The sequence below is a fragment of the Lottia gigantea genome (genome assembly GCF_000327385.1).
Source record: "Lottia gigantea unplaced genomic scaffold LOTGIsca_103, whole genome shotgun sequence".
Taxonomy (NCBI): Eukaryota; Metazoa; Mollusca; class Gastropoda; family Lottiidae; genus Lottia; species Lottia gigantea.
The window spans coordinates 95,013-111,508 of NW_008706824.1; the positions used below are offsets into that span (position 1 = coordinate 95,013).

A 16,496-nucleotide genomic window follows, 5' to 3' on the forward strand; every position below is an offset into this window, starting at 1 on the left:
ACCATTGAACAACAAACCCGCTTCATCAATGATTGGTGAAATGCTTTTTGGTAATTCTGGGCTAGGGTTTGAATAAAGACGTTTACATCATCTACTGTCCTAATTATAACACCACTATATTCAATCGCTTTGGGGTGATGAGGTGGGGTTCTATACGAGGCGTGGGTTCTATAGCAAATCTCTTTTTTAAAATCTTCTTGACTTTTTAATGTAATGGAGCTATATTTTAGGTGTAAATATTATTGTTTAAGTTTATCCAGGTTTTAATTATTGTTTATGTTTTATAGCACAGTTCACTTATCTTCTTTCTTTCTATCTCTCTCGTAATACTTATTCATCTGAGTGAGTTCATTTCTTCACTCACTCACTCTCCCTCTTCACTCACTCACTCTTTCTCTCTTTCCATTGGTCTCTACCATGGTTTTCTGGTTTGTTTACCCAGACTCTCCTTGGTTTCTGCCTTTTCTGTATCTTTTTGCCTTCACAACTATATTAGTAAAGACCTTCTCTTTGCTAGTATCAGAAGTTTTGTTTGTCTCTTTTCACATTTGGATATTGTGTTTTGTGAACACTGGATTTTCTCTAGTTTTGGCTATATAATAGTTTGTATTCAAGCCCTTTGCTTGATACTTATTGGTGTTTAAAACCCCTCTTTAGGTGTTTTTGTTATATGTTATAAACCTTTAAAAACTTAATTGGATATGTGGTTTCTCAAAACTCATTTGCTGACCACCCATTTCATTAATATGGGTTGAAATAGAGTCTGAAGATTTTCCGTTAATCCGAGTTGTTGTAATCTGTTATTTTCAACTTGGGTCTTTATTTTATTCTTAGCTTTGATATATTCTCTATTTCTTTTTAAAAAATTATTCCAATCCGTCATTTTTAAAAAAATAAAATTAACATATATCGATCATAACTCTTTCTCCCGCAGGTTTTCTAGTATTTACAAATACATATCCATGATCATCTGGGTTTCTCCATTGAGCTTTACAAACCTTTTTAAATGTATCTCTATCCATTCCGTGATTTATAGACTGAATGATTTGAGATAAATCTTTATCATTTAATTCAAATAATAAAAAACAATTTGCATTTTTTCTAATGAACATAGAATCCATCCCGTAAAAAGATTGGGATTGGTATATGCAGTGACAGTTGTGATGTCTTCCTTTGGTGAAGAATTCTTGTTGAACAGTTTGATTTCTTTGCGCTACGCAGTCGTCAAACAATATTAAGTTCTTTCGATTGCTATCAATATTAGACAAGTCTAGATCATTAACATTTTCGTAAGAAAAACTTTTATATCCGTTGGATTGAAAGATGGATTCTTTGATTTAATGAAGTTTTCTATGATATCTTTTATTTCCACTTCTTCTTCGTTTTCTTCGTAATATTGAAATATGTCTTGAACATCTTTCTTTGGTAAATATTCCAAAGCTTTGGGGAATTGATAATACGATTGCTCTGGTGTTGTTGTGTAGATATACAGAGAATCGAAATCTAAAAGGTTTGGTGTTGTTAACATGTTCAAAGTGAGATGAGTTTTCCCAGAACCTGAACTACCGCAAATACACATGAGCATTGGGTTACTAGGAAATATGTCCGAATGTTTGAATTTCTTGCCCATTTTTATTTATTACATTTTCGTACCAAAAATCACCCCGTTGCCTTTATACTTTGAAAGGAAGATTCCCTCGCCCGAACGTATGTTTTTAAAAAATATGGCGTTGCCCTTGTGTTTGACCTTCATTTCTCCAGTGTCGATTTTATCTATTAATTTGCTTAATCCCTCTTTAACGGTTTTCTGGTTTCTTCGCCAAATCTTTGTCCGAATTCTTTAACCGTCCCTAATATATCTCCTACTCCCGAACCTCCTCGTGCTTCTCTTTCCATTGCCAAATTGTGTCTACGTGCTTCGGCGTTTGCAGCGGCTTCAGCTTTCTTATCGTTGACAGCTTTGGCTATCCCAGCAGCTCCACCAGCAGTTGCACCGGCTGCAGCTAAACCAGCAAAGATTAAAGGTAAGAAAGGTAAAAATCCACCTTTTTTAGTTAAATTCTCATCAATTCTTCCCAAGTTTATATCGTCTCTGACTTTGCAATGTTTGTATTTATCGATAATCTTTTGGGTTATATGCACTTTTTTACCGTTGTAAGTTATTAGAGTCGGCGAATTCGTTTCCATAGCTTCTATTATTTTCATAACTAAAGTTTCTGGTTTCATTTTTAAAGGGTGTTTTTTTATTCAATTCTTATCATTCTTCTATCTGATATTTTAATCAAATGTTTTGCTTCTTCCAGCAATAAACAGTAGCCGGTTACATCTCCTTGTGTTTTATCGATGTGAATATTTATGTTTACCCCTGTTTTGAAAAGATCTTCTTGATGAGCTGACAGATCGAAACAAAAGATTGGATTATTAAGTGAAAAATCTGTGTATTCAAACTGAGGCGTATTTCCAAACAATTCGCACATGTTTTTATAGTTTCTGTACAATTCGTTGTAATCTTTTTTGGAAGGATCAATTGTCAAAGGTTGATTGGGATAATTATCGTTGTTCAATCTGACTTGAACTTTGCGAATGATGGGATCTTGAGTATGTTTCAATGCCACTCTGAAAATGTTGTTGTTGTTTGTCTGAGAGTCTGGCAAATTTTTGAAACCAACCATTAGATACCTCACTGGTTTGACGGTGTTGGTGATTGGCCACGTGGTGGATTCTCCCGTTAAAGTCATGCTACCTACCGTGTTACGACGAAGAAAAGCAATTTCGATGTCTTTGGTTAAAGAGTTGAATATCCTCGTTTCCACTTCTACGGAAGGAGTGATTACCGGTATGTAAAGTTGGATATTCGTTATTTCCAATTTTGCGTCAGAGTTGTTTTCACCAAAGAATATCTTGTTGTCGTTGATTTCTCTTTGCAAATGAATTTTATACGGTAAACCTATGGAAACCTTTCTGTGTTCCAAAAGACCAAATAAAGGATACAACTTCCAATTTACGTAATTACCCCATCTGTTGTTCTCGACAGCGTTGTTGTATTGAAGCGCTAGTTTTTCAAATCCGTGATTTACTCCGCGAGTCACTCTTTCCAGTGTCCTATCAAGGTCTGCGTCATTTGCTATAGTTCTGACCGGTTCTTTTAAAACTTCTCCGTCACCGACATCGGGAATCCATCCCGAAACTGAATCGTAGTTTTTGGGATAGAGAACCGTTTTCAACATTGTGTCAAACTCGCCGGGGTGTTTTATGGTCTCTATCGGATTTGAACCAGCTTCCAAAACCATTTCGCTGAATAAAGACGGAAAGAAGTTGTTTTCTAAAGTCGTATTGGTTTGTGGAATTCGATTCTGAGTGGCGTCTTTGATTTTGAAATCGCATCGGAAATGGGCATCGGAAAGCAGCAACCAATTGGACAACGAATTAATTTCAAAGGTAACTCTTCCTCCGTCGTTTATTTGGGTCTTTGTCCCTACCGATGGTGAGATGATTACGTAATCCTCTTTCTTCTTGTTGAACGAATATTGAATCGGATCATACAATTGAAAGATTGGATCCAATCTGTAATTTTTGCTTGCCATTTTTATCCAATGATTTTAAACCCTTTTCCTTGTTTCTCTAGGGCTTGTCGTTCTAGTCTCTTGTTTCTTAGTTCTCTTATTAGCTGCAGATCTTTAAGTTCGTCAGATTTTTTCACTGCATCGCTTATATTTACTGCTTTTGCCACAGAACCAAGAGCTTGCGCTTCTGAGGAAATGAGGGATTTGTTGTTTGAGACAAAATTGGCCAAAATTATGTTTTAAAATTAAAGACATTTTTAATGCGGTTATTTTATACTGTATTATTATAGTGATTCTTGTCTGTGGTTTTGGTAATTTATAATACAGTTTGGGGGGAGTGTGTTATAATACATTTTTAACAGTTTGGGAAGTGTGTTATAATACATTTTTAACAGTTTTGGGAGTCTGTTATAATACATTTTAACAGTTGTGTCTTTTCGGATATGACGCATTGTAAAAGCTGCGCATGCGCAGAAGTGAAATGCGTCATATCCGAAAAGACATATACTACTAAATCCAAGACCGTCTGCATGCATTTCTGTAAACGAAGAGGATTGCTCCTAGATCCAGAACTAAAGCTGGATGGTGCTGTCATTCCTGTTGTGCGGGAATTTAAATTTTTGAGACTAACTTTTGACAGCAAGCTTTCTTTTCGTCCCCATATTAAAATCCTCAAGAACAAATGTCTGAAAGCTCTCAACATACTGATAGTCTTATCCAATACTGACTGGGGAGCCGACTGAACGGTCCTCCCCCGATTATATCGAGCTTTGGTTCGTTCCAAGCTCGATTATGGGTGTCAGGTGTATGGTTCGGCTCGTCAATCCTATATCAAAGAGCTTGATGCCATACACCATCAAGGACTTAAAATCAGTTTAGGTGCGTTTCGCACTACTCCAGTTGAAAGTCTGTATGTCGAGGCTAATGAGCCCTCATTGTACGACAGACGTGACAGGCTTTCATTGCAGTACACTATCAAGATAGCATCATTGCCACAACATCCTGCTTACTACCCCGTATTTAGACCTTACTTTGAACACCTGTACGAGGCAAAGCCTCTTCTTTTGGAGTCCGCATTCAACCCCTTATGTCAGCGGCTGGTATAAGCCACGACAGTATTGCGGACTTTGCGATGACCACTATTCCACCTTGGTCAATTGCTCCACTCCAAATAGACTTTAGTCTATCGAGCAACAAGAAGTCACAGACAAGCTCCGTTGTCTTCAAGTCTAAATTTCTTGAACTAAGGTCTAAATATGGGGATTTTGCTCCTTTCTATACAGATGGGTCTAAGGATGGTGATAAGGTAGCAGCCGCTACAGTTACACCACGAAGTTCTATCTGTAGCTCTTCCACCAGCAGCCTCAATATTTATTGCAGAACTCATTGCCATTTTACAGGCACTTGAGTTTTTTCAGTCCTCTACATCATTAAAAAAATGTATTATATTTTCTGATTCTTTGTCCTCATTACAAGCTATTTATAACATCCAGCTAAGACTGCTTTGTCACTGCCTGTTTCTCCCTTTTCTTTGTCTTTCACCGATTTTAAATTGGTGATAAGGTCATTTATTCAACATCGATGGCAGCAAAGATGGGATGCTGCAGACACTAACAAGCTTCATGCCATTAAGCCTCTCCTAGGAGACTGGCCCTCCTCGTATTGTGCCAACAGGAGAAATTAAGTTGTTTTGTGTCGCTCTCGTCTTAGACATACCTCACCAACTGTTATTTGCTCAAGCGAGAGCCTCAACCAGTCTGTGAGCACTGCCAGGTCCGCCTGACAGTGAAACACATTCTGATTGAGTGTAAGCATCTCAAACCTATAAGATCACAGCACTACCGTGCTGTTTCTTTATTTCAGCTTTTTGCTTTTTTAAAACAAGCAGGTCTTTATTTTAAATTTTAAATAGATTAGTCATTGTTTGTTTTAAATATTTTGTTTGTTTTTAATACCACCATGTGGTGTATTACCTGTGATATTGTTTTTAGTGTTTTTTTTTGTAGTCATTAAATGACTTTTTCTGTGATATGGTTTTTATCGTCTTTTTTTTTGTCACTATGTGACCTTAATGTGATATTGATAGTGTTTATTGTTTTAGTTTTTTTTATTATTTTAACGAATTCTGGAGCTATATAGCCCGTTTGGTGCTGATGCTCCTTAATACATTTCATTTCATTTTATTTACTATATTCAATCGGCTTTGGGTGATCTTTATGAGGTGATGGTTCTATATATTGGTTGAAATAGAGTTTGTAGATTTTCTGTTAATCTAAGTTGTTGTAATCTGTTATTTTCAACTTGTGCCTTTATTTTATTCATAGCTTTGATATATTGTCTATTTCTTTTTAAAATATTATTCCAATCACCAATTTTTAAAGAAATAAAAATAACATATATCTTATAACATATACTCTTTCACCTGCAGGTTTTCTAGTATTAACGAATATATATCCATGATCATCTGGGTTTTTCCATTGAGCTTTACAAACCTTTTTAAATGCATCTCCGTGATTAATTGACTAATTGAATAATTTGAGATAAATCTTTGTCGTTCAATTCGAATAATAAAAAACAATTTGCATTTTTTCATTGCATCCATTCCGTAGAAAGATTGGGATTGGTATATGCAGTGACAGTTGTGATCTCTTCCTTTCGTGAAGAATTCTTGTTGAACAGCTTGATTGCTTTGTGCTACACAATCGTCAAACACTATTAAGTTCTTTCGCTCACTATCAATTTTAGACAAATCTAAATCATTAACATTTTTCGTAAGAAAAACGTTTATGTCTGTTGGATAGAAAGATGGATTCTTTTCTTTTATATATGTATTATAAGATATCTTTTATTTCCGCAATCTCATTGTTATCTTCATAATATTTAGAAATGAAATATTTCTGAATGATAAAATTTCTTTCCCATTTTTTTATTCTACGTTTTTGTTCCAAAAATCACTCCATCTCCTTTATATACTTTGAAAGAAAGATTCCCTCTCCAGAACGTTTGTTTTTAAAAACTATGGCATTACCCTTATGTTTGACCTTCATTTCTCCAGTGTCGATTTTATCTATTAGATTACTTAATTCCTCTTTAACAGTTTTCATGGTTTCTTCACGCTGCTTTCTTGGCGTTGATGGCTTGTGTTATCCAAGCCGCCCCACCAGCAGTCGCACCTGCTGCGGCCAGACCAGCAAATATCAAAGGTACGAAAGGTAAAAATCCACCTTCTTTTGCTTTCGCGTCAATTCTTTCCAAATCTATATCATCACGGACTTCACAATGTTTATATCTATCGATATCTTTTCTCTTTTTTTTTAGATATTTTGATCTTTTTACCATTGTAAGTTATTGTAGTTGGTGATTCCGTTTCGATAGCTTCTATTATTCTTTTTACTAAAGTTTCTGGTTTCATTTTTAAGAGGGTAATTTAAATGATTATTCTATACGAATCATCCGTCTGTAGGATATTTTAATTAGATGTTTTGCTTCTTTCAATAATAAACAATAACATTAACCGGTTACATCTCCTTGTGTTTATTTCAATATAAATATTTATATTAACTCCTGTTTTGAAAAGATCTTCTTGATGAGCTGATAGATCAAAACAGAAGATTGGGTGATTAATTGCAAAATCTACATATTCAAACTGAGGTGGATTTCTAAATAATTCACACATATTTTATAGTTTCTATACAATTCATTATAATCCTTCGTGGATGGATTAATTGTTAAAGGTTGGTTAGGATAATTATCATTGTTTAATCTTACTTGAACTTTATGGATTAAAGGATCTTGAGTTTGGTTTATTGCTACTCTAAAGATATTATTGTTATTCGTTTGAGAATCTGGTAAGTTTTTGAAACCAACCATTAAATATCTCCAGTTAAAGTCATGCTACCTACCGTGTTACGACGAAGAAAAGCTATTTCAATATCTTTAGTTAATGGGTTGAATATTCTCGTTTCTACTTCAATTGATGGTGTTATTATGGGTATGTAAAGTTGGAGATTCGTTATTTCTAATTTTGCATCTGAAGCATTCTCTCCAAAGAATATCTTATCATCATTAATTTCTCTTTGTAGATGAATTTTATGTGGTAACCCTATGGAAACTTTTCTGTGTTCCAACAGACCAAATAATGGATATAACTTCCAATTTACGTAATTACCCCAACTATTATTATCAACGCTATTGTTATACTGAAGTGCTCGTTTTTCGAATCCATGATAAGCTACTCGTGCTACTTTTTCTATTGTGTTTTTAGCAATAGCTAAATCCGCATCATTTGCAATATTTCTTACCGGTTCTTTTAAAACACTTCCATCATCAACATCGGGTATCCAGCCTGAAACTGAATCGTAATTTTTGGGATATAGAACTGTTTTCAACATTGTGTCAAATTCCCCAGGGTGTTTAATGGTTTCTATAGGATTTGAACCAGCTTCCAAAACCATTTCAGTAAATAAGGATGGGAAGAAATTGTTTTCTAAGGTTGTGTTGGTTTGTGGTACACGATTTTCATTGGGAGTTCCTATTTTTATTTTGAAATCGCATCTGAAATAAGCATCGGAAATCATGGAAGAATAACAAAACCAAAGTAAGTATTAGGTTTTAATAAATACATGATTTACAAAATTAATTTTTAATACAGAAAATTTAAAACATAAACAATTATATTGATATACACTTCTACTAGGATTGGAAATGTTCACCTCATGACCGCTCCTAGAGAATCGGTAAATATACTTCAATGTTATCTCCCCTCTTACACAATCAGTAGATATCTTTTCGGTCATGACCGCTCCTTCAGAATCGGTAGACATAGTTCAGGGGTCATGACCGCTCCTAGAGAATCGGTAGACATAGTTCATGGGTCATGACCGCTCCTAGAGAATTGGTAGATATACTTCGGGGTTATCTACCACCTTACACAATCAGTAGACATAGTTTAAGGTCATGACCGCTCCTAGAGAATCGGTATATATACGTCACATGAATTATATCCTTTTCCAAAACGCTTGTTCTTCACCACTTGTTCTTTCTAATTCTCGTTCTATTTTCGAAATCTGTATCAACAATTTTGAAACCTCGGATATTTGTCACAGAGTTTGGCAAAATTCTTGACCTCTTTGTATCCCCCACTGCCTGTGATGGTTAAAATATTCTTCGTGATATGAAATGTTGGTATCTATTAAACTTGTGTCTGGAATAAAACAAAATTGATATTTTGAAAAACAATAAATAACATATCATCTTAATTCCACCCTCTCGTCTCATGATTAAATCAAACAAAGAAACTACCTTGATTTTGCATGATTAAATTCCTAATCTTCCAGCGTAACAAAATTGAGACAGTGTTAACAGCTGAGAGTTTAGACTGTCTATGCTGACGTTGCACGCGTGGTATGTTATATGTTAATATAACCGTCTGCTATTCATAATGTGACATATATCCAGTCAACAATAGTCTGACTGACTGTTACTAGGCGTTAAAGGTATTTAGAGTGCGAGATTTATATTCAGTCTATTATAAATCAATAACTGTGTATAAACTAGTTGCTATTTTACTCTGAACTAAAAAAAATGTTACCTCCCATTAATCAATTGAGATTTTTATCAAATAATTTTAAAACCATTGCCTTTTTTATTTTCTAGTCTTTTATTTCGCATTTCTCTTATATGTTGTAATTCTTTCAACTCGTTAGATCTTTGCACTGCATCGCTTATATATACTCCTGCTTTTGCAACAGATCCAAGAGCTTGGGCTTCAGAGGAAAAAAGGGATTTATTGTTTGAGACAAAGTTGGCTACTTTTGAGATGAGAGATGATAGAGCTGAGAAGAAACCATCTCCTTCGAATTTGTGTTGTTCGCGTTTTAGAATTAAACTCATTCTGTTTTTAAATGAGTTAATTTAATGAAGAAATGTAGGTCTTTTTGGGTGTCAATTGATGAAAATATTGGGGGAATATTCCGATAGTGTGCATTTCCGGGATAGACGTGAAATAAAATGGAGCGGATATCCCGGAAATGCGCACTATCGGAATGCTCATATACCCCTGATATTAATTATGTATGTTATGTTGTCCCAATGAGAGATAAAGGTAAGGTCATTTAATATGTTTACCAATTGGAAATGTTGAAGCTCTAATATTAAAAGCTGATTCACCATTTTTTACCATTTTGTCAATTTTGCTACAACACAAGCTAGATTTAAGGAGTGATCAGGTATGTTATAAATAGCTAAATAAATGAATGCACCACGTGGGCCAATGACGACGGGAAACTGGGTTTAAAAAATCCGAAGGTATTAAACCATCTTTCAAAGAATATCCATTAATAAAAAAACTCTCATGTATCAAAATATTTATTTTAAAAACATAACACAGACATCTTCAGATATTTACACCATAATAAAGCAATGAAATATTGTGGCGGTTACAAAGTTTACAATAATTAACTAATATTAACTTAGATTGATAACAAATAATTTACTAATTAATACAGATATAAACATCTCCTTTATCTTTTGATGTGGGCGACTCAAATTACCAATCATGATCTGATGAAATTGTTATCCCACACATGTTCAAGCCCAAGGAGATATTCAACCAATCAAATGGTTTGTTATTGTTTAGTGGTGTGGTTAATTATTGACATTACAAGATATTGTGTCAATGTCTCTGACTTGCTGAATATATATATTATTATTTTAACATAAAACATAATGAAAGGGATATAATTATCTATATTTTAATTAGGTTGAAAAATAAATAAAACTTACAAAACTAACAAAATCACAATTCATGCCGAGATGAAGGAATACCAGGATTATATCTCTACATCAAATCACCAGTCTCATAAAAAAGGCAAAAATAAAATTTGCATGCGGTGATGAAAACCAACGGGCCTGTTTAACAAAATCTTAAGTAAATTTCAACCAAAATATTAAGAAATTAAGTAATCTGATTGGCTTATAAAGCTGAAATTAAAATTGAATTAAGCTTTTAGCCAATCGGATTACTAGAATATCAAAATCACTTTAAATTTCATAACTTAAAAGGGGCAGATGCGCCATTTTCAGGGGTTGACTTCGGTTTTGAATATATGTACAGAAGTACTAGAAATGTACGAAAATCTTTAATCCTTTCAAAAATGCCTCGAACTAGGAGTTCACATTTCTGAGACTACTAAGGAATGATCGGTTGAACGAATGGCGCATTAATCCCTTTAAAGCAAATAACTTAAAACTAAAATACAACATTAATCCATTGATCAAATTTTAACACATAAATAAGACAATTTTATGGATAGATACTTAATAAGTTTCAATTATCTTTAACTTGTGCTTCTAATGTGCCATTGAAGGATAATTAACACATCCAGACAGAGAAAAGAATGTATTGAGCACAATTTTATAATAGAGGTAAGATAATTTGAACATTTTCGTTTGGTCTGATATATAAAGCTTGTTTACTGTCTGTTTAATTTCTTCAGAATAAACTGCTCTTGTTTATACTGGTATTTGAAATCAGATTGGGTTGGGAGTACACCAATATCTTTGTTTGACAATAGAATAACAAATGATACACCTTAAAGTGGGAATATGTGTCGGCTTCAAAATAATAAGTATTATTAAAAGCATGTCTACCTACAGTATAAAGATACATCAGTTTTGTGAACATTATAAAATCACAACATTACATTGACTTTTTACATTAATTTTGATTTGTTAGTTAACTTAAAAATGAATAATTATGATTGAAGGGAGATTGTGTAAGAAAAATATAACATTATGAGATGAAAACAGGGTTATTTCTCTTGTCATATAATAAGACATTTGAAGGTCATTGTCAGTTCATTGGTAAATTTAGAATTTACTTTGTCTACAACTTGAGTTATTTGGAAAATAAGGAATTTAATCATGCAAAATCAAGGTAGTTTCTTTGTTTAATTCAATCATAAGACGACAGGTTGGAATTAAGATGATATGTTATTTGTTGTTTTTGAAAATATCAAATTTGTTTTATTCCAGACACAAGTTTAATAGATGCCAACATTTCATATCACGTAGAACATTTAAACCATTACAGGCAATTGAAGGATAAATTGTTAACTGGAGGATACCAAGAGGCCAAGAATTTTCATATAGAAAAGTTTGAAGAACTTAGTAAAAAGCCTAAAAATCTAACATTTGGTGAAAATCTTACTCACAATGAGGGTTTGTTAAAAAAAACTTAAAGCCCATCTACATGATATAGAAATTCCCATGACAGAACCATATGACCAGATAAACTGGGGATGAAGCTGTCCAAAATATTGTGATCAACTGCGATCGATTTTTAAAACAAGCTGCCTCCTGCTCCATTAAAGAATATGTTACTTTTGGATTATGGTTACAGAAATTATATATCTTAAATCACGGGAATTTCGAATCAACTGTGAAAAATGAGTTAACAATATCGGTAAGTTGGAGTAGAAAATTATGAAAACTTGCCAAACTCTGTGACAAATATCCGAGGTTTCAAAATTTAACAATTTCACGTGAAACTTGGTGGAAACGCAGTCTTATGTACAGGAAAATTATGAATGTAAGATTATGGAATAGTTCTACCCTGGATAAAATCTTAGATTTAGGAAATAGTAGATACACGAGTCTTTTTTGTGACACTAAAATACTTTTTTTCTTTTTTTAAATAAAACATGATGAATGTTAGAGGAACAATTTTGGATTCAACAATAGTTATACAGCAGAAGCAGTTTATCTACTTCATAAAAAATCATTTTGAAATGGTTGGAAATGTTGAGAGAAAAGAACCTTTAATTATTCAGGATAATGTAGATCATTAAAAAAAACTAAGCCAGAATTAATTCAGCTTCTTGCTACAAATAATATTGCAGATATATCTGAATAAAGAAATCAGAATCAAACAGTAAACAGAATCTACTTTACCCCCCAATAACAACACACAGTCATTACAATCTTTTTTTGGGTTAAAAAAAACAGAGGAATATATGGCCATATATAATGTAATAAAGGATTATATTGTTCATTATCTGAAAATTACGGTAGTTGTCAGACCATGATAGTTTGAAATGAAATGCAGAAAAATCTTTTTTTTTCTCACTGTTAAGGTGAATAAAGGTGATTGGTCTATCGAAGTACACAGAAAATACTAAGGTACTAAGATAACAGAAGATATGGTCAACATGAAGAATAATGACAAAGAATTATTAAAAGACGTTTTATCAGGCAGTCGTCAGAACGTGGAATGCAGAAGAAAAAAGTAGTTATAGTCTTTATATTTTGAACGCACATAGACATAAACTGTTCCATTTCATTCCACGTATTTATGACTATGTATGTAACAAATATATAACGTGGTAACATTGAGTTTGAGGCTTTTTTTGAGACACTAGTCTACCACAAAATTACAGGTGAAAGCATGTCAGTGGGCTCTCAAACTTCAGACACAGGTATGTTTATTTTAGAGTCTTTTTAATATGTAATTATCTGTCTTTTATAGCTGGGTGGCGTACAAACGGGTGCTGAATAGTTTTCCTCATTAAAACAATTTGGTTTTTTATTTTTCAGTTCAAGATGATGTCAATCAGATTTATTTAAGTGCAATAGAATCACATATAAACTATCACCATGAACATTTGAATCATTATCTGTATTTAAAGGAAATATTGATACTTGAGCATTTGAAAACGGTTGAGAATTATCATCTAGAAAACATGGAAAGATTGTGTAAGAAACCCAAAAATCTCAATTTCCACCAAACTATTTCTTCTAGTGAGGAGGTGTTAAAAAACTAAAAAAAAATGTACATGTGATATTGAAATTCCTGTGGAAATCAAACCATGTCAAAAATATTAATGAGGATGAACGTGTGAAGAAAATAGTAACAAACTGTGATAAGACTCTGTACGGTCAATTAAAGCATATGTAACTTTTGGACATTGGCTTCAGAAACTATACATACTAAATTGTGGGTTTTTTAGTTATTTTGTTAAAACAAACTTATCAATTTCGCTAAGTTGGAGTAGGAAATTACGACAACTTGTAAAACTCTGCAATAAATACCCAAAGTTTCAAAATGTATCAATTCCAATTTCGACATTACTTGGAATGATGCCAAAAATTGAACGGGAATTAAAAGATATTTGGAATTTTCAGGAGCTGCATTTCATGGTTAGCACCTTTTGTTTTGTTTTTTTATACATAATATAATTTTTTTTTAATCTCCACTTTGGTTTTCAACTGATGGAGGATTTGATATTTCCAGTAGAGTTACCTTTGTTAATCTTAATCATTGTGGTACAGAATGATATTGTGATATTGATATTCTGCTTGGAAACAATGCGTAAGTAGTAGGGGGCTAGGGCTAGGAACTTTGGTTGCTAGGCAACGGATGACGTCATAATGGTTGCTAGGGATGACGTCACATCCGGTTTAAGGATGCGCATGCGTGACTTCCGTTGCTAGGTAGATGACGTCATTGGGGAAACCCCTACGGGAATCCCGATGACGTCATGGGAAATCCCAAGGGGGAAATCCCAAGGGTCCCAAGGGGAAATCCAAAGGGGAAATCCCAAGGGTAAAACCTCAAGGGGAAATCCCAAAGGGAAATCTCAAGGGGTAAAACCCAAGGAAAAGGGAACTCTTTTATTTTGATTAGGTAGCCCTGAAAAGGGCTGTTTTTTTATTGGACTTGGGCGATCAGACTTGGTCTAATCAAAGTAGGACCGACGACAAGTACAGATTTCTTTCGGTTTTTTCGCACAGATCCGTCTATGTTTGGAAATCCTCCAGAAGGTAGGGCGAACTATGGCCATACACCATAGACACTGGAACCAGTCATCCTCTGGGTGATGGTAATAGGCCATAGGCCTTGTCTTATGACAAATGTCGCATTCCTTGAAATCTGACTTGTCCATGGCGAATATGATTTTACTTGGCATGGTACGCGGTTTTATAAGGCCACAGATCACGTGTTAGATCACGTGACAATTTCCGGTCATTTGATTGGCTCCAGCGCCACCTAGTCAAATCAATATAATGCACATACACTAGAAAATTCATTAGACATGGATAGATACTTGTTGTTTGAGGATCGTTTAGAGACGTTTGTCGATTGGCCTAAATCTAAACCTACACCAATCTCTTTGGCTGAAGCTGGGTTTTATTACCTTCAATACGAAGATACTGTAGAATGTTTTGTGTGTCGCCATAAACTGAAAGAATGGCAGTCTGACGATTGTGCTTGGGATGAACATCGACGTCATTCCCCACACTGTCTTTACCTGAAAATGGTCAAACCCAAATCTTATCGAAAAGGTTATGTTTACGAATGGAAAGGAATATTAAGAGACCAAACCAGTACCATGGCAACCAGTCATAAAGTATATCCCGATTTTAGATCGTGTTTGTCTGCAGCCAAAAAACACGACTTTGATTTTCCAGATTCCATGGGAATTTATTTATGGATCATGAAAGTAGACGAAAATGGAAAAGTATTAGAAGACATGGAAGTGGACAAAATGAATAAAGCAGAATTATTGTTAAAATGTTTAAATATTTAAAATGTTATTTAAAATGTCTTGTTGAAATAAAGAATTGTAAAATATCATAAAATCTCTTTTCATTTGATTTGTTGCCCTAAAAAGGGCTGTCAAGCTATGCCTGACATGGGGTGGGTGTCAAGATCAACACTGTTTAGGATTGTCCTTGTAGTACTTCAAAGCAATCTCCAAACAGCGTTTTTCTTGAGCCCATAGCCAGCGTTCCTCTCGCTGACGCTCGAGAATACCCGACACAATCTCCGTCCATCGCTCCTGCTCTGCAACTATGGCTTTACTTCTACAATTGCCCATTGTGGAAATGATGGCAAGAATGGCTCAGCGTTCTGTTAAATAGGCACAAATGACGTCACACAGAACACGTGATTTCTAACAACCAATTGTGTGTGAATGCGCATGCTTATAACGTCACGTGATTTTTTAACTATTTAACGGCTGATGTGGATGTCTAGATTCACTATCAGAGCAACCTGCGAAGATGGCATATCAACTACGACTTGGCGATAGAAAATACAGCAGAAGATTTCATACCAACTCCGTGTATTTGAACGTGGACTTTACACAGAATTGGAATAATGTTTTACCAGCAGAAGTTCCTCAACAGTTGGATAATACTTTTAACCAAATTATCCGGGACATTGGAAACTATTTGAGTTGTGACCCAGACGACCAAGTGAGATTCAGCGTGTCACACCCGGGATTGAAATCACCAGCTTGGATTCCATTCAACAAATGGTCGGGGATAAGAGCTCAAGATATTTTGAACCCTGTGGCGAGAATTCTGCAGTCCAATGAACAGTTTAGATTAGATGAACGTATGACACTTCATGTGTGTCACGTGAGTGTTCCCAAAGGAGATGGTCAAGGCAGATATCTATTAAAACGAGAATCATTATCCCTCGAAGATTATTTGAAGAGAAAGAAAGCGATCGTCGTGGTCAAGAACAAAGATAACTTGTGCTTTCAACGAGCTATTGTCATCGCCAAACACTACGCCAATAAAAACGACACACCAGAGTGGGAGACACAAAGAAAACGCTTAACAAAAAGTTCAGGACCTTACAGTTGGCAGACGAAATGCACCGAACGATTGATTGAACAAGTCGGAGCACGTCCTGAAGCTTGTCAAGGACATGAAACCTGGGAGTTGTACCAACAAACTTTAGGACAACAAGGCTACCAACTGTTTGTGTATTCTAGACTCCTATTTGGAAAATTATTGTACAAAGGCAAAGTTTCCGGTACCCCTAAAAAACTTCATCTCTATCATCATGACCACCATTATGACGTCATCGTCTCAATGCCTGCCTTTCTAGAAAGGAATTATTATTGCGACTGTGTGAAAAGG

At 34.6% G+C, this 16,496-nt stretch overlaps 4 protein-coding genes across 4 annotated transcripts in view; 2 read left to right on the forward strand and 2 right to left on the reverse strand.

Moving 5' to 3' along the window:
* Positions 1 to 1,785: 1,785 nt before the first annotated feature.
* On the reverse strand, positions 1,786 to 2,226 carry LOTGIDRAFT_170706 (hypothetical protein; the record flags this gene model as incomplete). The annotated part of the gene is made up of 1 exon (XM_009046544.1): positions 1,786 to 2,226. The coding sequence occupies one exon, from the start codon at positions 2,224 to 2,226 to the stop codon at positions 1,786 to 1,788; it is 441 nt and encodes a 146-aa protein (XP_009044792.1).
* A 5,206-nt stretch (positions 2,227 to 7,432) lies between these two features.
* Positions 7,433 to 8,386, reverse strand: LOTGIDRAFT_170707 (hypothetical protein; the record flags this gene model as incomplete). The annotated part of the gene is made up of 2 exons (XM_009046545.1): positions 7,433 to 8,117; positions 8,310 to 8,386. 2 exons carry the CDS (start codon positions 8,384 to 8,386, stop codon positions 7,433 to 7,435), a joined length of 762 nt encoding a protein of 253 aa, XP_009044793.1.
* A 6,291-nt stretch (positions 8,387 to 14,677) lies between these two features.
* On the forward strand, positions 14,678 to 14,878 carry LOTGIDRAFT_59317 (hypothetical protein; the record flags this gene model as incomplete). The annotated part of the gene is made up of 1 exon (XM_009046546.1): positions 14,678 to 14,878. A coding segment is annotated over one exon (201 nt), but the record flags the coding sequence as incomplete, so codon positions are not given.
* A 748-nt stretch (positions 14,879 to 15,626) lies between these two features.
* LOTGIDRAFT_170709 (hypothetical protein) overlaps positions 15,627 to 16,496 on the forward strand; it is a gene marked incomplete at both ends in the record, with an annotated part of 1,948 nt that continues 1,078 nt past the window's right edge. Inside the window, one exon of the mRNA XM_009046547.1 lies at positions 15,627 to 16,389. Within this exon, the coding sequence (XP_009044795.1) occupies positions 15,627 to 16,389 (763 nt within the window). The remainder of the gene's footprint in view (positions 16,390 to 16,496) is intronic.